The following is a 23,151-nucleotide window of genomic DNA, read 5'->3' as shown; positions in this document are numbered from 1 at the left end:
AAAGGAAAGACTTTTAAAGGAACCTGACCTTACTCTTGTGAAAGCAGTTGAGATACGTCAGCTAGCTGAAGTAACAACAACTCAGCTGTAAACTATGGCAACTTTTTCTAAACAGCTGTGTGAAGTGCCTGCGAAAGATAGGGATTGTGGGGAGTTTCCAGTCCAGGTGCTTGGACATGGGAGGTCACATTCTGAAGGCAGACAGGACTTTGCTAGAGATAAAGAATGTTTTCGCTGTGGTATTGTACATAAGCCTCAAAAATGTCCAGCATTTGGAAAGATTTGTTATAGATGTGGAAAGAAAAATCACTATGCCAAACTGCCAAGTTGTAGCAAGAGCCAACAAAGACACCAAGTTCATGATTTGGATTTACATCGTTTGTTTATAGGAGTGTTGTCTCACAATGAGGCTGGTTCTTCTGTAACTCAAGCCCCTGGGTGGTATGCTGATATAACTTTAAGAGGTTCTCTCAGCGAAGTTCAAATTGGATACCGGGGCTGAAGCAAATGTTTTGCCACTTGGAATATTTAATGCTTTGCCAGGCCAGAAAGCATTAACTAAAAGTGATACCACACTTGTAGCTTATGGTAGAACATGGATAAAGCCTTTGTGGGACTATTGTTCTTGATGTGTGTACTTAAAAGAGAAAAGCCAGACTTATGTTTTTTGTAATAGATATGTCAACTCTTCAGGTTGATGTTATATGTCCAGTTGAATTACTGTCAAGGGAAAAATTGTTTGCAATGCATTCTGATGTTTTTGCAGGTCTTGGGGAATTGGAAGGTTCTTATCTTATACATGTCCATTCATCAGTTCCCCTGGTTATTCATGGTTGTAGGAAGGTACCTCTTGCAGAAATGGATAGATTAAAAGAGACCTTATGACAGATGAAAAGTGCAGGAGTAATATCTAAAGTTGTGGGACCTACAGACTAGGTGAATGATTTTATCACAGAAAAAAAGAATGGGAAGTTACGTATGTGTCTTGATCCCTGTGATTTGAATAAAGCAGGGCATAAGCAGCGTTATACCATTCCTACAGAAAATGATGAAGAAATGCAATGAAAAAATCAGATTGAGACTCGGAAGAGCAGCTGTGAGGGAGCTGAAGAAGATCCTTAAAGATAAAGGTGTCTCTCTGGGAACCAAGATCAGATAATCCAAACTATGGCATTCCTCATTGCCATGTACGGATGTGAAAGTTGGACAGTAAAGAAAGCTGATAGGAAGAAAATTTGAAATGTGGTGCTGGAGGAGAGTTTTGCGGATGCCATGGACAGCCAAAAAGACAAGTAAGTGGGTTCTAGATCAAATCAAGCCTGAATTCTCCTTAGAAGCTAAAATGACAAGACTAAGGCTATCGTACTTTGGTCATGTTATGAGAAGACAAGATTCTCTGGAAAAGTCAATAATGCTAGGAAAAGTGGAAGGCAGTAGGAAAAGAGGAAGACCTAAGACGAGATGGTTTGACTCAATAAAAGAAGCCACGTCCTCCAGTTTGCAGGATCTGAGCAAGTCTGTTAGGACGTTTTGGTGGTCTTTCATTCATAGGGTTGCCATAGGTCAGAGACGACTTGACGACACATAACACACACATAGGCAGCATTATACTGTTCCTACAGAAAATGACGTGTTAAGTAAATTAGATGGAATTAATTTTTTTACTATTATGGATGAGAAAGATGGGTATTAGCAAGTGAAGTTAGATGAAGCTTCATCGCATTTGTGTACATTTAATACACCTTGGGGAAGGTATTGTTTTCATTGGCTACCATTTGGACTTAAATCTTCCAGTGAAGTATTTCAACAGAAAAATAAGGAAGCCTTTGGGCACATAAAAGGAGTGTATGTGACAGGTGATGATACGATTATAGCAGCAAAAACTTCTGAGGAGCATGATCAGATTTTGCATCAGGTTATGGAAACGGCAAGGGCTAAGAATATCAAATTTAATCAAGATAAGATTTATATTGTCGAAGGCTTTCACAGTCGGAGAACGATGGTTGTTGTGGATTTTCCGGGCTGTATAGCTGTGGTCTTGGCATTGTAGTTCCTGACATTTCGCCGGCAGCTGTGACTGGCATCTTCAGAGGTGTAGCACCAAAAGACAGAGATCTCTCAGTGTCACAGTGTGGAGAAGATATTGGCAGGTAATTTATATCTCCTCAGGAAGATGGGTTTGGGCTGAGTTATCCTGTAAGAGTTTCCCAGGGTGTGGAATGCTAATGGAGGGAGGCTTCACTGTATCCTGAGGAGGTTCTTTTGCATATGGATTGGTGCTTGATATGCTAATCTTCTCTGCAGGGCTATTGTAGGATGTAGAGTATTTTGTTAGCCTGGTGTTTTTCAGGACTGGAAACCATGCTCTATTCATTCTTAAAGTCTCTTCTTTCCTGTTGAAATTGTGCTTATGCTTATGAATTTCAATGGCTTCCCTGTGCAATCTGACAAAGTAGTTGGAAGTGTTGTCCAGTATTTTAGTGTCCTGGAATAGGATACTGTGTCCTGTTTGAGTTAGGCTATGTTCAGCCACTGCTGATTTTTTCCAGATGGCCAAGTCTGCAGTGTCTTTCATGTTCTTTTATTCTTGTCTGGATGCTACGCTGTGTGGTCCCAATGTAAACTTGTCCACAGCTGCAGGGTATATGGTATTCTCCTGCAGAGGTGAGGGGGTCTCTACTGTCTTTTGCTGAATGTAGCATCTGTTGTATTTTTCTGGTGGGTCTGAATACTGTTTGTAGGTTGTGCTTTTTCATAAGTTTTTCCATCTGATCAGTGATTCCTTTGATATATGGCAAAAACACATTTTCTGTGGGAGACTGTTTTTCCTTAGTTGTTTGATTTATCCTTGGTTTGATCGCTCTTCTGATTTCATTTCTGGAGTAGCTATTTGCTTGAAGTGCATGGTTTAGATGATTAATTTCCTCGTTGAGAAAGTGCTGTTCACATATCCATCTTGCACGGTCTGCTAAAGTTTTTATTATGCCTCTTTTCTGTCAAGGGTGGTGACTGGAGTTTTTGTGATAAGATTTAATTTAAGGCTGATATCTGTAAAGTATATGGGACATATAGTGACTGCCCAAGGTGTGAAACCAGATGATGATAAAGTGAAGGCTATTTGAGAAATGCCGCCTCCTCAGGATAGACAAGGTGTTCTTAGATTCTTCGGATCAGTGCAATATCTTTCAAAATATATTCCATGGGAGGCAGAATTTACTGTATCATTAAGAAATTTATTGAGGAAGAATGTGTTATTTCAGTAGATGCTTTTGAAATGGTTAAACAGTTGTTGTGTTAGGCACCTGTACTTCAATAGTTTGATATGACAGAGGCAGTAGTTGTGCAGGCAGATGCATCAAAAGATGGCCTAGGAGCATGCTTGCTTCAGGATAATAAGCCACTGTCTTACGCTTTGAGGTCACTTACTTCATCAGAACAAAATTATGCTCAAATAGAAAAGGAACAATTGGCTATATTGTATGCAGAGTGGATAAAATCAATGATTTTTTTTAAAAAAATTAAACAATCAGATTTTTTGGGTTTAAATTGGATTTTTTAAATAAAATGCTTTTTGAGGAAAAATCTAGCTATAGTTTTCTATTTAAGATACATTATAGTCCAAAGGTTATCATCATGAAATAAGGATTAATTTTTAATTATGTAGCATGAGGCTGTATATTCATGCAATGTTTAAATTTTTTGGTAAACGAATTCCATCAATTCATGCACAATGTCATGATCTTCCAGAGGTTTCTGTAAGATTATTGGGCAATTTTTCTATCTAGAAGATATTAGCACAGATGCTTAGTTTTACAGTTCTCAAAACTAGACATGGGCACAAACCAAAAAAATTTAATGAACCAGTGGTTCGCAGTTCGGTGCCGACAATGATCCCGAAGTCACCAACCACAACAAACATTTTCCGTTGCCAAACTGGTTCGTGGTTCGCGGTTTGTGGGGTGCAGAACGGCCCCCGTGGTACTTAGAGAGCCCATATTCCCGGGGAGTGTTTTGCAGGCTCCTCTACAGCCATCACCCAAGTTTGGACAAGATTGCAAAAGGGATCTTGGAGTTATACCCTCTCCAATCCAAGGCCCCCAGGAAACTCCCACAAAAGTCCAAGCTCAATTATACTTTTGGTCTCTCTCCCCAAAGGCTAGCAAGTGGCAAGCAAGAGCTCTGTCCCACTCCACTGCTCGCTGAAAGTGAAACCCAGCCTGGGAGCCCACGGCTATTTATAAGCACAGGTCCCATTGAGCAACACAGGAGATCTGTGTTTGGCCGTCAGAGCAGCCTATCAGGGTTTGCAGGGATGAGATTGGAGTGCCCATGGCTACAGAACACCCCTTCCCCCTCCCTCCCCTGGGTGTCTTCTCCCAACTTGTAACCGCTTTGCAGCTCCGTGGTTGGAAGGAAGATCTGCCGATCAAGGTAAGCTGGGCTTCCATTCAGGTTTCCAGGGCGACAGAAGGGGGGCAAACAGAGCTCAGGCATTCCCGCGGCTCCGTTGCCAAGGGAATTGATTGCTAGCGCCTGAGTGTCTGGCTTCCCAAACCGCAGCCGAACGCACCGAACCACACTTTATCAACCACTGGTTCGTTGGCCATGGGCAATCATGAACCGCCGGATTACGATTGCGCGATCACCAATTTTGTGGGTTTTTGAAGTTCATAATGCGGTTTGTGCCCATCTCTACTCAAAACTGTGAAATTGTATCTGCAGAGATCACATGTCTTCTTCACAGCAAAAAGGTTATAAAATAAACATACACAGTTGAGATAAATACCTTAATACCATTGTTCCTTTGCAAATCTTTGTACACAGAACCAACCCCTTACCTCTTAAGTGCTAAGTTTCAAAAAATCCAATGAAAAGAAGATTGTTGGGAGTAGAATAGATCTGCACAAGAAGCTAAGTGTGAAGGGTCTTTATGTAGAAAAGAATGTGTTTTTATGTAGAAAACCATGATTTAAATCTAGTCTTACTGACTAGTGATTTAAATCGTGATTTAAATTGATTCAGTTTAAAGCAAATCCACCCTGATTGTATGCAATGAGAAAATTCCATCAGTATGTGTTTAGTAAGGTTGCTTTAGTTCAAACTGATCATAAACCATTGAAAGTAATTTTTGAAAAACCAATTGGTGGCGCTCCTGCTCGCTTGCAATGTATGCCTTTACAGCTTCAGATATATCAACTTGATGTTGTGTATACTCCAGGGAAGTATATGTATCTTGCTGATACATTATCACAAGCTACTGTGGATACTCCTGTAAGTGATGAAGAATCAGTAGAAGGAGAGAGAGTAGTGCATGAACTGATACCATAGTTATGCATTCAGAGGGAATAACCACTATACAGGAGACCACAAGTCAAGATTGTCAACTTCAAGTGGTAGTAGCCCTTATAAGGCAAGGATGGCCACAATATTTGAGAGATGTTCCACCTAAGGCAAAGCCATTCGGGTCAGTGAAGGATTCATTACATTGTGAAAATAGTATTCTTTATGTGGGTGAAAGGATAGTTATTCCTTTGTTGCAAAGATGAAATATATTGTTCCTGCTTCATGAGTCGCATCAAGGTATGTAGAGAACTCAAGCTAGGGCAAGAGCATTAATGTATTGGTGTGGTATGGGTAATGACATTGAAACAATGGTTGGAAATTGCTCTATGTGTGCATGTTTAGCACCAAAAAATCAAAAGGAGCCACTTATATCACATGAAATTCCTGAATTACCATGGGAAAAAGTGGGTATAGATATTTTTGAATATTGTTTTCCCCCATTCCTTCTTGTGATAGATTATTTTTCGAAATATCCAGAAGTGTTGAGCTTGCTTGATAAAACTGTGAGAACTGTGATTGTTAAACTTAAAGCTGTGTTTGCTCAAATAGAAAAGGAATTATTGGCTATATTGAATGCAGAGTGGATAAAAATCAATGATTTTTAAAAAAAATTAAAAATCGGTTTTTGATTGGGTTTGCCTGATAAAACTGCGAGAACTGTGAGTGTGGAACTGTGAAACTTAAAGCTGTGTTATGCTCAAATAGAAAAGGAATTTTTCTATTTGAATGCCATGACATTCCTAAGATGGTTGTGAGTGATAATATGCCTTTTGCAAATAGATAATTTCAGCAATTTGCTCAGGATTGAGAATTTGAACAATGCTTTAGTAGTCCAGGGTACCCACCATCTAATGGAATGGTGGAAAGAGCAATTCATTCCATAAAACAGCTTATTAAAAAGGTAGAAGACTCCCACAGGGACCCTTATTTGACGTTGTTAGAATTGCTATTCCTCCAATGAGCTTGCGGGGGGGGGGGGCATGTATAGTTCTCCCTTCCCATTTTATCCTTACAACAGCATTGTGAGATAGTTGAGGCTAAGCACATGTGACTGGCCCAAGCATATCCAGCAAGCTTTGAGACAGGGTGGTGATATAAAATATTTAATACATGAAGAAATATGATTGTATGAAAACTGGCTTGTTTTGCTTTACTTGTAAACAGAAAATACATTGTAAAGTTTTCATTTATATTCTTTCTAATGACCAGAGCATTTTTGTAGCCACTTGGCATAACATGACCTTCTTTCCAGCTGGCATCTGCAAAAAGGCCAGCAGAGAAGGTGGCAGGTGGGACTGCAGAGAAGGCTGTTTGGCAGCTGATATACTCTGTCATGTACATAAAAGAGTATATCATCTGCCTGTTGCCTCCTCTACTGGCTTCTTTGCAAAAAGACTGGGAGAGAATGCAGCAGAGCAGACAATATACTCAAGTCATGCCCAATGATGATGTCATCAGCAGGCGCAACAGAGGGTATCAGCTGCCCTATTGCCTTTTCCGTTGGCTTGTTCACAAAGAGGCCAGCAGAAAAGGCAGTAGGGCGGCCAATATACTCAGAATCAGAATATTTACTTATTGCATGTGACCAAAGGCCATCACAATCAAGCGAACAAAACTAAGTAAAACACACAAGCAAAACATAAACACCAACCAATAAAACCATGATGTTAAAACATATAAAATTACTTAAAACACTTAAGCACCTTCGTTATACATTGGTGAAGGAATCTCAATCATTAAGTACTATTCGAGCCCTGATTTTCTTAGCTGCCAGGGCAAATTGTGCTGCTCTGTAAGAGATGTGTAGATTAGAGATGGGCACAAACCGAAATATGAACCCAAATTAAGCATGAACCAGGCCAGTTTGTGGTTTGCGAACCACGGTTCATCAGAGCCCATTTCTGATGAACCGCCATGAACTTTTAGGCTGGTTCATTTGGTTCGTTTTTTGGTTTGTCACTGCAGACAGCCTGGTGCCAATCAATCAGTTTCCTAGGCAACAGGGGATGGACTTCCTGCAGACCTTCTGCTGACCCGAAAGTGAACTTCTGCTGATCTGGAAGTGATGGTTTTCTGACCTGGATGTGACGTTTTCATGAACCAAATGAACCGGTTCATGAACCAGGGGCAGGTTCATGAAAGTTCGTGGTTTGTGAAATTTGACGAACCACGAACCATATGGTTCAGTTTTTTTCTGGTTCGTACCCATCTCTAGGGTAGATCCAGGTCAGAAAAGAGGATTAATTTTACCATCACGGGAAGAATCAATGTTTTTAAAGATTTCCTCAAGAAATTTATTTCTGGGCTCTGTATACAAAGAGCAGAACAAAAGATAACGAGGAAGGTCTTTGGGTACTAAAGCTCAACAAATACAGAAAAGGGCATCAATTGATATTTGTATGTAATGACTGTCTAGTATGGCTGAAGGCATGGTTTGAAACCTCAGACAAGTTAAAGCGATTCCAAAACTAGGAAAGGAGATTTGGGTCAAATAAGTGGCTCTGCCATGGTCTCTCTTGAACAACTTGAACCAGGGAGAAAATTTGGAACAGAGAGTTGTACTTCTGTCCAATGCAGCATCCATCTTAAAGATCCAGTCTTGAGTGGGCAAGGATAAAATTCATCCTCCAGGGAATAATGACAGAGGATATTGTTAAAGCCGCAGAGCAAATGACGTCTGAGCGCAACAGTGTGCTGCTTTGGCTTAAAAGCAGACTCACAGAGGGATTCCTTTGCTTTCTCCAGAATCTAATTAAGGCCAAGTGCAAACAGGCTCTGACAGAAGATAATCCAAGTTCAGCTCACACTAAAGCCACTGGAGTGCAACAAGACAAAGCTAGAATCCTCTTTAAAAAGAGGTTTTGAATCAGTTCCAGGGTCATTCATTCCAAACCCAGATCTCTGCACTATAAAGAAGCTGTGAGATGGCCTTACACTGGAACAGTTGGTAGGCTGGCTAAAATAAAAATCCTTCTTTCAAGATGTAATGTTTAAAGATGGCCCCAGTGGTTTTCAAAATTGAGGCTTTTTTATGGCTAAGTAGACTTTCCATGAGAGGGTTTCAGGCAGGGCTTTTTTTCTGGGGAAAAAGTTGGGGGAACTCTCACTTGGGGCAACTCCTGGGAGGAGGTGGTGTCCCTGATACTACATGTAACAGGGGCGCCATCCCAGGACTGCACGATGATGTCACCTCCGAGAAGTGATATCATCATGCAGGCCGTGGCAGCCCCAGGAGCGCTCTCGAGCTCCATGGAAGGTCCAATTTGGCCAGGATCAGGCTGAATTAGGCCTGGATCGTGTCTGAATTGACCCAGAATGGGCTGCTCTGGGGCAAGGGACCACTCTGTTTGGCAGCGGCCTGATTCTGGCTATTTTGGGCCCAAATTGGGTTGAAATGGGTCCAAAACTGCCAGGATTGGGCCCAAATCAGCCTGGAATGGGCTGCTGCGGCACAGGAGAGGACACCCCCACCTGGCAGAGGCTCGATGCTGGCCATTTCGGGCCCAATTCTGGTTGTTTTGGGCCCAATTCTGGTCGTTTAGGGCCCAAATTGGGTGGGAAACAGCCAGGATCAGGCCCAAAATAGCCTGGAATGGGCTGCTGCTGCATGGAAGAGCACTTTCTCAGCTGGCAACAGCTTGATCCCAGCTGTTTCGGGCCCAATCCTGGCCATTTTGGGCCCAAACTGGGCCAAACTGGGCCAGAAATAGCCAGGATCAGGCCCAATTTGGCCTGGATCAGGCTGCTGCTGGGCAGAGGAGTGCCCTCCCACTTGGCAGCGGCCCATTCCAGGCCATTCCCCCACCCTCCCGCCACGTGTGCTTTTCCCCCACTCTCAGGAGCAGGTTTACCTTAAGCTATCTGCTCCAGGGGAACTGATCTCTGTCTGGAGAGCAGGGGGTAGGGCCATCACACACAAGAGGTGCCAGAATGCCGTTCCAGAGAGTTCCAGCAGAAAAAAAGCCCTGGTTTCAGTAAATACCACCCCAAGATACTTAAAGGTTCGGCATTGTTCAAAGGGATTGCCGTGTATTGACCATTTAAATTGTCGAGGTCTCTTCCCAAAGACCCTTGCTTTGGCCTTAGCAAACTTGATGTTTAAGGCCTCACCTTTACAGAAATTGCCCAGGTTGTTCAGCATCCTGTTTAAACCGATACAAGTTAGGGACACTAACTTTTGTGATCATTTTGTGGTAATGCAATAAATTGCTGTATTCACAGAAGTCTATTTTATTCAAAACCAACCTGCAATCAATTTCCTTGGCAACTTAGGCAGGGATTGTCTGAACTCTGTCTGAACTCCTGCGGTTGCCCTGGAAACCCCAATCTAACCCCAACTTAGCTTGATAGGCAGGTCTTCCTTTCAAGTGTGGAGCTCCAAATTTGTTACAAGGGAGCAAAAAGCAGGGGGGAGGGGGGCTTCCAGCTCTGGCTTAGTTTGCAGACAGTGGAGAGGGAGAGAGTTGCTGTTGGCATTCTGATAGAGAGAGTGCATTGGAGCTTGAATTTTCTTTGTGTGTGGTGGGATAGGGATCTACCCCTTAAGGTTCCAGGAACGCTGCCAGGCTCTGGGCCAAGCTATTATTTATTATTGGTACCTTTCCTGCTGCCTGCTCAGGTAAGGTTTCTGAGAGTGGTGCAGTAGGGATCTACCCCTTCAAGTTCCAGGGCTGCTGCCAGGCTCTGGGGCCAAGCTATTATTTATTACTGGTACCTTTCCTGGTGCCTGCTCAGGTCAGGTTTCTGGGAGTGGTGCAGTAGGGATCTTGACCAAACTTGGATGATGGCTGGAGGAGAGCCTGCTGGCCCCCACGAACATCCAACCATGAACATGTTCATGAACAGGTCATGCTCGTAAGTTTTCATGAGTCCCTGTCCATGGATGGCAACGAACAACGAACATCATGTTTGTTTGTTTTTCTGTTCGTGCCCATCTCTAGTCACAGCTCTCTGGAGCTTTTTCAGCCCCACCCACCTCATAGGGTGTTTGTTGTGGGGATAATAATGGCATACTTTGTAAACCACTCTGAGTGGACATTAAGTTATCCTGATGGGCGGTATATAAATCCAACATTGTTGTTATTAACATATCCAAAACATTTCAAAATGAGCAGTGTTCTGTAAGTTTTTAAAGCTCTGCTATATAGTCTAATATAGATTCTCCTTCTTTTCTTATTCAGTTATGGAATTTTAAACGTTCCACAATGAGTAGGGTTGCCAGCCTCCAGGTAGTGGCTGGAGATCTCCCGGAATTACAACTGGTCTCCAGGCCACAGAGATCAGTTCACCTGGAAAAAATGGCTACTTTGGGGGGTGGACTATGGAATTATGCCATGCCAAGGTCCTTTCCCTCCCCAAACCCCACTTTCTCCAGGTTTCTCCAAGTTTCACCCCCCCAGATCTTCCAGAATTTCCCAACTTGGAGCTGGCAACCCTAACAATAACATTGGGTTTAGGAGTATAATGTTCAGTCAAAACCTTTTGCATATTTGTTAAACTTTTGTGTTCCAGGCTTCTCAGGATGCAAAAGGCCTTCCAATAGTGCACAGGTTTTGCTACCACAATCACTAAGAAATACTGCTTTCTGCTTAGCTGCCTCTGTGATCTCATTTGTCTGAAAATAGTGGCCCAGTCTTTCAATATATTGCTGCCAATCCTCCTCTTCTAGATTAAACTCCCTAATTTTTCCAAACGAGGCCATGCTTAGAATCTTTGTGATCTCTCTGTGGTAATGCAATAAATCATTGTACTCACAGGAGCTACTGAATGTAACACTCTGCTTTATTCTCAACCAACAACAACAAGGAATTCTGGCTAAAGATAACAAAAATTATTTCTAATGCGACAAAATGTTCAGTACCTTTAAAACCAGAAGTTGACTTATTAAATCTTTGGCAAGATACGGCTATTTTATCCTCTCATAAATCTTTAATAATCATCCTTCTGTCAGCTGTGTAAACAACTATCACAACCTGCTGGAGAGAGAAAAAGATCCTACAGGTCTCAACTTCGTTTTAAAAAAATTGAGACTACTTCACTATGGAGAAGATTTCTGATCCAATTATGTTGGTAGAATGTACCAGGGCTTTTTTTTCTGGGAAAAGAGGTAGTGGAACTCAGTGGGTTGCCCTCGGAGAAAATGGTCACATGGCTAGTGGCCCCGCCCCCTGATCTCCAGACAGAGGGGAGTTGAGATTGCCAATCTCAACTCCCCTCTGTCTGGAGATCAGGAGGCAGGGCCACCAGCCATGTGACCATTTTCAAGAGGTTCTGGAACGCCGTTCCCCTGCATTCCCCCTGAAAAAAAGCTCTGGAATGTCCCAATTACAAATCTTTGTTCTTGGAGACTTGGCTTCCAGTACTAGAATATTTAGAGAAAAATGATCTTATATGTAAGGCTACTCCAAATCAAGAATACTACAAAGTGTTGGGGTATATGTAAAAAATTGCAATCTTCTTTACACTTGTCTATCTGTGCCCAATTTTCACATACACTTGTACTTGTTTAGATTGTTGTATTATCACGTATGATTGCCTATATCTGTTGTTATTTAATGTTTGATGTCAGGCTCTGTTACTCTTTCATTCCAGTTTGTATCCATATTGCAACCAAAATAAATTAATTTTTTAAAAAAACAAACAAGGAACTAACACAGAAAAAGAAAGTAAGTAAGAGAACAGTCTAGGGGATGGAGTTTTCTTCCAGCCCATAATCAGGTTCCAGTTAACTCCTTCATTTTACTACACCGACACCATATCATCTGCCTATAGGAGAATCAGTACTTTCTGTTGCCTCCTCTGCTGGCTTGTTTGCAAAGCGGCTGGGAGAGAATGCAGCAGGGCAGATGACATACTCAGTCATCTCCAATGATAACGTCATCTGCTGGTATGACAGAGTGCATCAGCTGCCCTATCACCTTTTCTACTGGCTTCTTCACAAAGATGCTAGCAGAAGAGGCAATAGGGCAGATGATATACTCAGCCATGCACAATGATGATGTCATCAGGGTGTGTGGCAGAACACAGGGCTTTTTTTCAGCTGGAACGCAGTGGAACAGACTTCCGGAACGTCTTGAAAATGGACACATGGCTGGTGGCCCTGCCCCCTGATCTCCAGACAGAGGGGAGTTTAGATTGCCCTCCGCACTGCTGGAGTGGCACGGAGGGTGATCTAAACTCCCCTCTGTCTGAAGATCAGGGGGCGGGGCCACCAGCCATGTGACCATTTTTGCCGAGGGTGATTTAAACTTTTAAAAACTTCCCCTTGTTCCAGCTGACCCAAAGTGACATCATTGGTCCTGGGAGCATACATGCACTTTGCGCGTGTACAAGTGGTATCAGGGGCACGACCTCCTGCCAAGAGTTGCCCCCCAAGCTAGCAACCCACTGAGTTCCACCACCTCTTTTCCCAGAAAAAAAGCCCTGGCAGAACATAGCAGCTGTCCTGTTGCCTTCTCTTCTTCAAAGACAGCAGTGCAGAAATATACTCTATCGAGCCCAATGTTGACGTCATCAGTGAATTCAACAGAGTATATTGGTTGCCTTGTTACCTCCTCTTCAGGACCCCACTGTGAGCACCAACACTTTTTTAAAGGGAAAAAAGCACTGTTACTGACTATTATCAGATGATAGTTATCTCAATTTACTGGATTGTTGCAAGTATTGTAATAAAAGTTCCATATGGGGAACAATTTCTGGATTTCCCCCCGGGGCAAATATCATTCTTCTGCTTTCCGTAAGCTCATATAGTTGAGAATCAATTTCCAAGACATGACTCTGTTTTTGTACTTTGTTGCTCCAAATCTTGAAGGTAGAGTTTATATCTGTCTTCTAGGGAAGTAACATCTGCATTTAGTTCTCTCACTGAAACTGATCATGGTCCATTAAAACATTATAAAGAATCATGGATGAGTAAACAGATGTGTTCCACTTTGTCTTTTTTCTCTTCACATAATGTAATTAACTTAGGAACCACAAAACATGGCGATGGTTTAAAGGCTGTAAAGTATTCTAGATTTGCTTCATGAAGATAACAGCTACAAATTATGGAAGACTTAAATTTTTATGAAGTATTTGAATGAATAGTTAAGAGAAACTTCCAGTTTCAGAGGCAGTATATCACTGTATACAGAGGCAGATAATAGACACAAGGGAGGGTCACAGCTAGAGATGGGCACGGTCCAAAAAAAATAAATGATCCATCTGATCGTGGATCAGTGCTGGCGACGATCCCGAATTTACGATCCACACCAATCATCTCCCATTCCTGAGCCGTGGATCGTGGATTGTGGATGCCAAAGCGGGGCACGCTGGTATTCCCAGCTATGTGGGAAGGTGGGTTGTGGCGGCGCATGACTCTCTCTGTCTCTCTCTGTCTCTGCAAAGGCTAGCAAGTAGCAAGCAAGAGCTCTGTCCCACTCCACTGCTCACAGAAAGTGAAACCCAGCCTGGGAGCCCATGGCATGGGTCCCATTCAGCAACACAGGAGGTCTGTGTTTGGCCGTCAGAGCTGCCTATCAGGGTTTGCAGGGATGAGATTAGCGTGCCCATGGCTACAGAACACCCCCTTCCCCCTCCCTCCCCTGGGTGTCTTCTCCCAATTGGTGACTGCTTTGCTGCTCCGTGGTTGGAAGGAAGCCCTGCTGATCAAGGAAAGCTGGGCTTCCATTCGGGTTTCCAGGGCGACAGAAGGGGGGCAAACAGAGCTCAGGCATTCCCCTGGCTCCGTTGCCAGGGGAATAGATTGCTGGTGCCTGAGTGTCTGGATCCCCGATCCGAGCCCGATCGCCCCGATCCAGGCCTCTCCCGACCGCTGGATCGTTGGCCGTGGACGATCACGATCAGCTGGTTCACGATCGCGCAATCGCCATTATCATGTTTTTTTTTTCGATCGTAATGCGGATTGTGCCCATCTCTAGTCACGGCTCAATAGAAGAGCACAGGCTTTGTATGCTATGGGTTGGATCCTATCAGCTTTTCTGCTGGCAAATGAGGGACAGGGCCCTTTCGACTGCTGAAAAAAGCTATCCTGGGGACTGTGGAACCCACATAGACAAAAACCCTGCAGGATGGAGGTCACAATGAGGACCGAGAATGGATGAAATTGAATGAAAAAGCTGACAGGGTCCAACCATAATGATCCAAGTCCAATTCTAAACACGTACAGCTAAAAGCATCTCAGTCAGGAAGAATGATCTTATGATGTGGGAGAACTTTTGCCAGTCCCCTTCCTGGATTCGACAGACGAGTGTTCTACCACAAAAAGAGACAGCTCTTATTGTGGTATTAATAGGTAGACTGTTGCCTTCTTGTACACTTCCCAAATCGCAGAATGCTGCATTGAACAAGCCTTTGGTCTAATCCGGTGAGATTTTTTTTTAAAAAAAAGGATCAATGCTGAGCAACAAGTGTATGCAACTTGGGCTGAGGCGAAGGCCTAACACCTCTCGCTGTACTGAGTCAGGCTATTATTTTAGAAAGGCATGGAACCATTGTGTGTTCCTCACTGTTTGCTTAAAAGGAATGCTCGAGGGATTTGCATTCTCTTGTTTCATGAGCCCCGTGTTTTGATACTGACCGAAGTGGAAGCACACCAGCTGGTTGTGTCCATCACTGCAACCAAGTCGAAGAATTCCTGATTATACTTAGAACCTACAGAGTCAGTGACTGAGAAGAAACTTTGCAATGGTCCATGCTTTAAAATGAAACAGCAAAGGAATATGCCTGTCTTGGATTAAAGAAGACGTATCCCTTCCCTGCCCTCTGGAGTAATCATGAAAGATTCGCTAAACATTCCTCTTGTACATATCTTTACCCTGGCAGCCTTCGGCTTGGCTGAGAAAATCCCCAAAGGTAAAATATTTGCATCTTTGCTTTGCTTTGCCATCTGCTGAGGACTTTGTATTTCTTTTTCATACAGGACAGCCCATAGAGACACATATGAATGAACTGTTTTCTCCTGTAATTGTGTCTGAGAAATAGCCACGGATAAATCTTGTTCCTTTTGTATTCATTGTAAACTGTGCTCTGATGAGTAAGGAATTTTTCTGAGGGCTCTCTGAGTGAGGAAGTATGTTTATCTTAAGTATCATACCAAGGGCTAACAATAAGACGGGAACAGCTGTACTATACTGTTAGCAGAATGTGTTTTAGGCTGCAATCCCATTCACTGGGAAATGATTCAATTGAACTCGGAGGGAATAACTTCCCTGTAGACATACACAGGATTGAACTGCATGGTCGAATACCCTAAGATTATCTAACTTATCTATCCTCATTTATCTGTGTATATTTTATAGATAACCGTACAAATATTCGTTATAGTCCTGGGTACAATTAAAGCAATATTTCCGATTTATATCAATGAGATTTGTAAATGCATTATATATTACACGCCTGTTTATGTATTGGAAATATTTACCGCTTTATGTTATATTACACACACATATATACACATAGGCATGATCCCAGAACTGTGAGAGTAGAATTTTCTGTAATTATTCCTCTGGACTTTATCGTTCTCTGGGTATGTATACATAATTTTGAATGAACAAATAGCAGCAAGGGAACACTATCACTTTTCTGTTCTTGACTGAAGTGTTTAGGATTGCTTTTCAGTTTAAAAGAAGTTGGGGAAAAAAGAAACACAACTGAGTGAAATGTCTAGCTTGGTTGTAGACTATTGATTCTGCATATAGTTTTTACAGTTCAGGATGGATACTTATCAGTTATTTTTCAATGTGGAAAAGCTGAGGTGGGAGAGAGAGAATTCCTCCTTACAAAACTATTCAGATGGAGTATTTGATTGAAATGAATTACAGTGCTGACCTTAGGAAGGTGTCGAGAATACTGCTGTCAATAGCTTAGCTAATTTTAAAAAGGCTACATTGCAAACACAATGCATTAGCTCCTAGCCACATATTTATTAATAATTAAGACATCCCGCCCCCATCTTTCAGATTACAAATTTTCAAGGCATCTAACAAAAATGTAAGATTTATTAATACTATGATGTCAGGAAAAATAATTTCTTATAATGGAATCACAGTAAAAAAAATTGCAGGGGAAAAATAAATCACTCATAAAAAGATCAGAACATTATTATGAGGTGATGCCAAAAGGACAATAAAATAGATGCAAGGTGAGTGGGCTAAGGGCCACCAAAGAAAAGGCCATATATTGGGTAACAATCTGCCTTCTGAAGTTTGGGGGAAAGCATGCTATTCAACCTCTGTGTAAAGCCCTTAGGTAAACTCATTCGTAGCTACGGAATTGGATGCTATCAACATGCAGATGATACCCGGCTCTGTATCTCACTATCTAAACCACCGTAGGATGCAGGAAAGATTTAGGTCACTATTTGATGGCTGCGGTCAAAGGGCTGAAAGCAAACAAACTGAAACAGAACCAAGACAAGATATAAGTGATGCTCATTGGGAAGGCAGAGATCTCGAAGGACATCATGCTTTCCACTTTCAATAGAGTTCATCTAACCTTCGCAGACTCAGTTAAGAGCCTAGGGGTTATACTAGATAACCCCTGCTGCTAGAAAGTCAATAAAGACAGCTGCAAAAAATGATTTCCACAAACTCAGTCTAGCCTGGAAGATGGCCCTCTCCCTTCACATAGCTGATCTGGCCACATGGATCCATGCCATGGTATCATCGAGACTTACTTTAATGCACAGTACATTAACTCAGAGATTCCAATTGGTGCAGAACATTGCAGCTTGTCTATTACCATGAGCTAAGAGGACATTGAATATTGCCCATTCTACAGACTGTAGAATATCCCATTCTACACTCACTCCATTGGCTACTTATCAGTTGCCAAGCCCAGTTCAAGGTATTGGCTATCACCTATGAATCTCTTCATGGCCTTGGTCCATTATATCTATGGGACTGCCTCTCTCCCTATATTCCACCATGACAGCTTCACTCATCTGAACAGGGCCGTCTGCAGGTGCCACCTTGCACATGGGCGAAATCAACACCTGCCTGTACACGTGCATTCTCTATGGTGGCCCCCACTTTATGGAATGGTCTACCTGAGGAGGTTAGGAAACCCCCACTCTCCTGACTTTCCACAAACTATGCAAAATATCCTTGATGCCGTATTGAAATGTACTTGACACTGATTGTTCTAATCTCATACTATTCCGCCTTGAATCTCAGTGAGAAAGACGAACTATAAATGACATAAATAAAATAAAAATGAATTATTCAAGAGGGCTTTTTACTCAGATAGGGGGGCTATATTGTAAGGAAGTGGTCTCAAAAGACCCATAAGTAAAGGGATAACCACTGCTTTTATTACTATTGCTATAAATATGATCCTACTGGGTAGTACCTATGTTGATTAATATTTCTGTCATAGAATCATAGAATCACAGAGTTGGAAGGGGCCATACAGACCATCTAGTCCAACCCCCTGCCCAGTGCAGGATCAGCCTAAAGCATCTCTGACAAATATTCATCCAGCCTCTTCTTAAAAACTACCAGTGAAGGGAATCTCACCACCTCCCTAGGCAGCTGATTCCACTTTTGAACTACTCTGACTGTGAAAAAGTTCTTCCTACTATCCAGCCGGTACCTTTCTGCTTTTTACTCAGATAGGAGGGCTATATTGTAAGGAAGTGGTCTCAAAAGACCCATAAGTAAAGGGATAACCACTGCTTTTATTACTATTGCTATAAATATGATCCTACTGGGTATTTTAAGCCCATTGTTTCGGGTCCTACCCTCTGCTGCCAACTGGAACAGCTCCCTGCCCTCCTCCAAATGACAGCCTTTCAAATACTTAAAGAGAGCAATCATGTCCCCCTTCAATCTCCTCTTCTCCAAACTAAACATTCCCAAGGCCCTCAGCCTTTCCTCGTAGGGCTCAGTCTCCAGATCCCTGATCATCCTCATCGCTCTCCTCTGCACCCTCTCGATTTTGTCCACATCCTTTTTGAAGTGAGGCCTCCAGAACTGCACACAATACTCCAGCTGCAGCCTGCCTGCAAATTTGCATGTATGTATCCATTACATGTTTATGGAAATGTCTTTGATATGGACTGTACTGATTCACACCGTGTCTCAGTGAGAAAGTTAGACTATAACTCACTCACTCACTCACTCACTCACTCACTCACTCACTCACTCACTCACTCAATCAATCAATCAATCAATCAATCAATCAATCAATCAATCAATCAATCAATCAATCAATCAATCAATCAATCAATCAATGTCTTATGATTTCAAGAATGGTGCCTAGAGGGAAAAGAAATCCTAGGAGGTAGCATTTCAGTCTCCATTAATGATTGTTTTATGGTAAGATACAAAAGTATTCACAATTCATCAATGTAATGTTGGGGCATTGAACAAATTAGAGTCAAATTGGTACTATATATACAGGTTTACAGAGAAAGGAGAAATCAGAAAGTGTGTGAAAGGATTTTTGGTTTAATTGTTTAATTGTTTTTATGCTGGTTTTAGATTGTTTTATAAGGCCTTTGATTTATTTGCTAATTGGTACTTCATGTTTCTATGATAAGCAATGCTCAAGATGGCGTATGTTATCAAAGTTATTCCATTAATTTATTCCTTCAATATATGACAATTTTATCACAGTGAAAGTGCTCAAGTGCAATATAATTAAAGTACAGTCACATATCATATATCGTACATGCCTACCGACTTCCTCCACAACGTCTTCTTCCTGCAAATGAAAAGATAAGATTTAAACAAATTGAACTTTACTACCTACCTGATACATGGACTTACCTTGCACTGGATTTTGATTGACTATTACCCTGATTATATATGTGATTAATATTGTACGTTTTGTATGATATGTGACTGTACTTTAATGATATTGCACTTGAGCACTTTTACTGTGATAAAATTGTCATATAATTAGACCAATAGCAATATTTTCTTTAGTCTCCTCAGGGGTTTTCTCCTTCTATTAGCCTTTTGGATACATGGAGACGTTCCCTCTGTTTTTTGTTTTTCATGTTTAAAATCTGCCTTGAATCTCAGTGAGAAACTATAAATAACGTAAATAAATAATAAATTCTGGAGGGCCCAGTATGCAAATTTGTAAAACAAATAAGAATGTGGCAAGCTGCAGGCATTTTCTTGGGCAAGGGATATTAATAGGTTTTTTTTTTTTGTATTTTGTATGTTTTTAATTGAGGAATTGTAAGCTGCCTTAAGCCACAAGAGAAAGGAAGAACATAAATGTTTTAATCAATAATCTTCAGTTGGTGCAAAATATGGCTGCTTGTAGCACGCCAATCTAAATATACTCCTCCAGTTTTGAAACATCTTCACTGTTTGTCCGTTTGTTTCCAGTCTACAATTCAAGATACTGGTTTTTACCTTTAAAGCCTCTCATGATCTGGGATCAGGGCTTTTTTTCAGTGGGAACACAGTGGAATGGAGTTCCAGAACCTCTTGAAAATGATCACATGGTTGGTGGCCCCGCCCCCTGATCTCCAGACAGAGGGGGAGTTGAGATTGCCCTCTGCGCCACCGAGCAGCACGGAGGGCAATCTCAACTCCCCTCTGTCTGGAAATCAGGGGGTGGGGCCACTAGCCATGTGACCATTTTCTCCAAGGGCAACCCACTGAGTTCCACCACCTCTTTTCCCAGAAAAAAGCCCTGTCTGGGATCCTTACACCTTAGGGACCATCTTTCCCTGTATGACCCTGTAAGACAAATTTGAATCTCATAGAATCTGCTCAATGTCCTTCATTCAAGAAAGTCTGAATGGTTTCAGGCAGTTTGCAGGCTTTTTTCAAAAGTAGCCTCCACCCTGTGGAACAGTCTCCTACTGGAGGTTAAAAAGTCCTATCTGCCTTGCCAATAGTTCAAACCTAGGCAACAGAATTTGAAGTTGAAACAACAGAGGTGACAGAGTCTTTTACTCTCTCTTACTCTGTCTCCCTGAGGCCTTCTTTAAGTCTCTGACCTTTTCACACAGGCCATTTCCTGCTTCCCCACCACATTATGGTTCTTGCATCTCTGAGGTTCTCTGATCTTTCCCAAACTTTCTTTGCTGCAAAGTTTTGAGCAGGTAAAGTGGCATCACTTGTGATTCGAGGTGGGCATGAACAGCAATATGAACAAAAAAAAGCCACGAACAGCCCAATCTGCTGTTCACGAACAAGCTATTCGTGAGGCCCCATTCTAAACAAACAGGTGGTCGTTGCAAGCCTTGTTCGTTGCTGTTTGTCAAGCCAGACAGTCTGGCACCTGCAATCAATTCCCTTGGCAACTTAGGCAGGGATTGTCTGAACTCTGTCTGAACTCCTGCTGTTGCCCTGGAAACCCCAATCTAAACCCAATTTAGCTTGATAGGCAGATCAGCAAAGAACAGGGGGAGGGGAACTCCCAGATCTGGCTTAGTTTGCAGACGGAGAGGGGGAGACAGTTGCTGTTGGCATTTTAATAGAGAGAGTGCATTGGAGCTTGAATTTCCTCTGTGTGTAGTGGGCTAAGGATCCATCCCTTCAAGTTCCAGGGCTGCTGCCAGGCTCTGGGCCAAGCTATTATTTATTACTGGTACCTTTCCTGCTGCCTGCTCTGGTCAGGTTTCTGGGAGTGGTGCAGTTTGGATCTTGACCAAACTTGGACGATGGCTGGAGGAGAGCCTGCTGGCCCCCACGAACATCCAACCATGAACATGTTCATGAACAGGGCCATGTTCGTGGTTGTTTGTGAGTCCCTGTTCGTAGATGGCGATGAACAACGAACATTTTGTTAGGTTTTTTTTCTGTTCATGCCCATCTCTACTTGTGATCACTGTGGATGCAGTACTAGACATTTCCCTATTGCTATGGTCTCTACCATAAAGACTGGGGAAATTTCAAGGGCACCACTGATGTAATAATGCTACTTCTCAGTGATTACCCAGAAGTGACTTCACTGTGGCAGTAACACTCCCTCTCCTTCCCCCCAAGATGCTAGCATTACACTGTCACCTCTAGTTGCTTCTGAATCATAATTGTTTCATGCTAGTTATAATTGATTTTTACTTTTAAGTTAGCAGCAATGGTGGGGCAGGAGCTTAAAGAACATTGATTTAGTTGGGCTTATGTTTCTTTCATTACTGTTTGTCATTTGCTCGAGCCATTTTTATTTTCTGTTTCTTTAGCACCCACTATCACTACTGTTCTTGAAACAGTAGATGCTCTGGTCGAAGAGGTAGCCACTTTTGTGTGTGTGGTAGAGGCTTATCCCCAGGCAGAAATTATCTGGACCCGTAATAACATTCCTATCAGGTAAGATTTACAAGCAGGGAAAGTAGTACAAACAAGTTATCAATATTTGAATGTCGTAAACCGATCTGAGTGGGCGTTGTGGTCCTGAAGGTCGGTATGTACATCAAATGTTGTTGTTGTTGTTGTTATTGAATGTAAAGTCTAGAATACATAAAACAATGTCCAACAAGAATTTGGCCATCAATTGTTACATCTCACTGTAGCTCTTATATTGTGAACATAGAATGTCATAAGGCCACTACACACATTTTTAAAGATGCACATCCAAGATATTTTACATGCACACCTAAAACTGAATATGATACGCATTTGCCACCCTATGTGTCCTACAGGTACATTCATCAGGCACTTGTACACCTGACGGCAAACCTGGGTTTTCACTGTAGAAAGTTTGGAATGATCCTGAAGTAGGGTTCCAGACTCTGGGTTGGGAAATTCCTAGAGATTTTGCAGTGCAGCCTGAGGAGGGCTGGGTTTTTAAACACTTTTAAGCATGTGTCTTAACTCTTTTTCATTGAAATCAGTGAGACTTCAATATGCATAACTTTGGCTTCCCTTTGGCTAAACTGTGTCTGTTGGTTTTTGAGAGTGATAAGGCCAAACTGGTCATGACCTGGGAGAATCCATGATTACTATTCTATGCCGTTTCTGTGCAGCCATGGGTTGTGGTGCCAATTTAGCAGAGGGGAATTGGTTCTCTCAACTTTTCTCCTCTGCCGCAATTTGCACTGAAGGGGGGAACATATTGGTGCTCTGTAAATTGCCTCCCTCCACCTCATGAAGTTAAAGGAGATCCTTAGTATGGATCCTGGGTAACATCTATTTTGGCCCTCCAGGTCAGGTCAGAGCGATTCTAAAGTTAAGCGGAATGAAAAACTATGTCTCCAAACTCAATAATTATTGGTTAGACATTAGTTTGCCTCCATAATTAAACCAACTGGGATTGCCAGCATCTAGACCCAGCTAGTTTTTCATTATTTAAGTAGACTATGGCTGATTCCGCACACGTTGGATAATGCACTTTCAATGCACATTATCAATCGTTTGAGGTGGATTTTTTGTTCCGCACACACAAAAATCCATTCCAAATGATCTATAAAGAGGATTGGAAGTGCATTATCCAACGTGTGCGGAATCACTCTATGGTTAGGTTTTTCCTCGTAAAGAATCTTAATACATTTTCAGGCCCTTCGACACGCGGTATAACATACGCGAAAATGGGCAGCTACTAACCATTCTGAGTGTGGAGGACAACGATGATGGAGTGTACTGCTGCACTGCAAACAACGGAGTAGGTGTACCAGCCGAAAGCTGTGGGGCATTGCAGGTGAAAATGAGTAAGTATAAACATATTGCACTGATCAGGGCTTAACCAGACATGACCTGGATAGCCTTAGCTAGCCCGATCTTGTCAGATCTCAGAAGCTAAGCAGGGTCAGCTCTGCTTAGTACTTGGATGGGAGACTACCAAGAAAGTCCAGGGTTGCTACGCAGAGGCAGGCAATGGCAAACCACCTCCGAACATCTATTGGCT

At 42.3% G+C, this 23,151-nt stretch overlaps 1 protein-coding gene across 1 annotated transcript in view; it reads left to right on the top strand.

Moving 5' to 3' along the window:
• Positions 1 to 15,069: 15,069 nt before the first annotated feature.
• MUSK (muscle associated receptor tyrosine kinase) overlaps positions 15,070 to 23,151 on the top strand; it is a 65,727-nt gene continuing 57,645 nt past the window's right edge. The window contains exons 1-3 of the mRNA XM_054986862.1: positions 15,070 to 15,195; positions 21,491 to 21,617; positions 22,803 to 22,954. Of these exons, the coding sequence (XP_054842837.1) occupies positions 15,117 to 15,195; positions 21,491 to 21,617; positions 22,803 to 22,954 (358 nt within the window). The 5' untranslated portion in view covers positions 15,070 to 15,116. The remainder of the gene's footprint in view (positions 15,196 to 21,490; positions 21,618 to 22,802; positions 22,955 to 23,151) is intronic.

Source organism: Eublepharis macularius, chromosome 8 (genome assembly GCF_028583425.1).
Source record: "Eublepharis macularius isolate TG4126 chromosome 8, MPM_Emac_v1.0, whole genome shotgun sequence".
Lineage (NCBI taxonomy): Eukaryota > Metazoa > Chordata > Lepidosauria > Squamata > Eublepharidae > Eublepharis > Eublepharis macularius.
The sequence above is the reverse complement of the archived record's forward strand: the minus strand, read 5'-3'. Positions and strand labels throughout refer to the sequence as shown.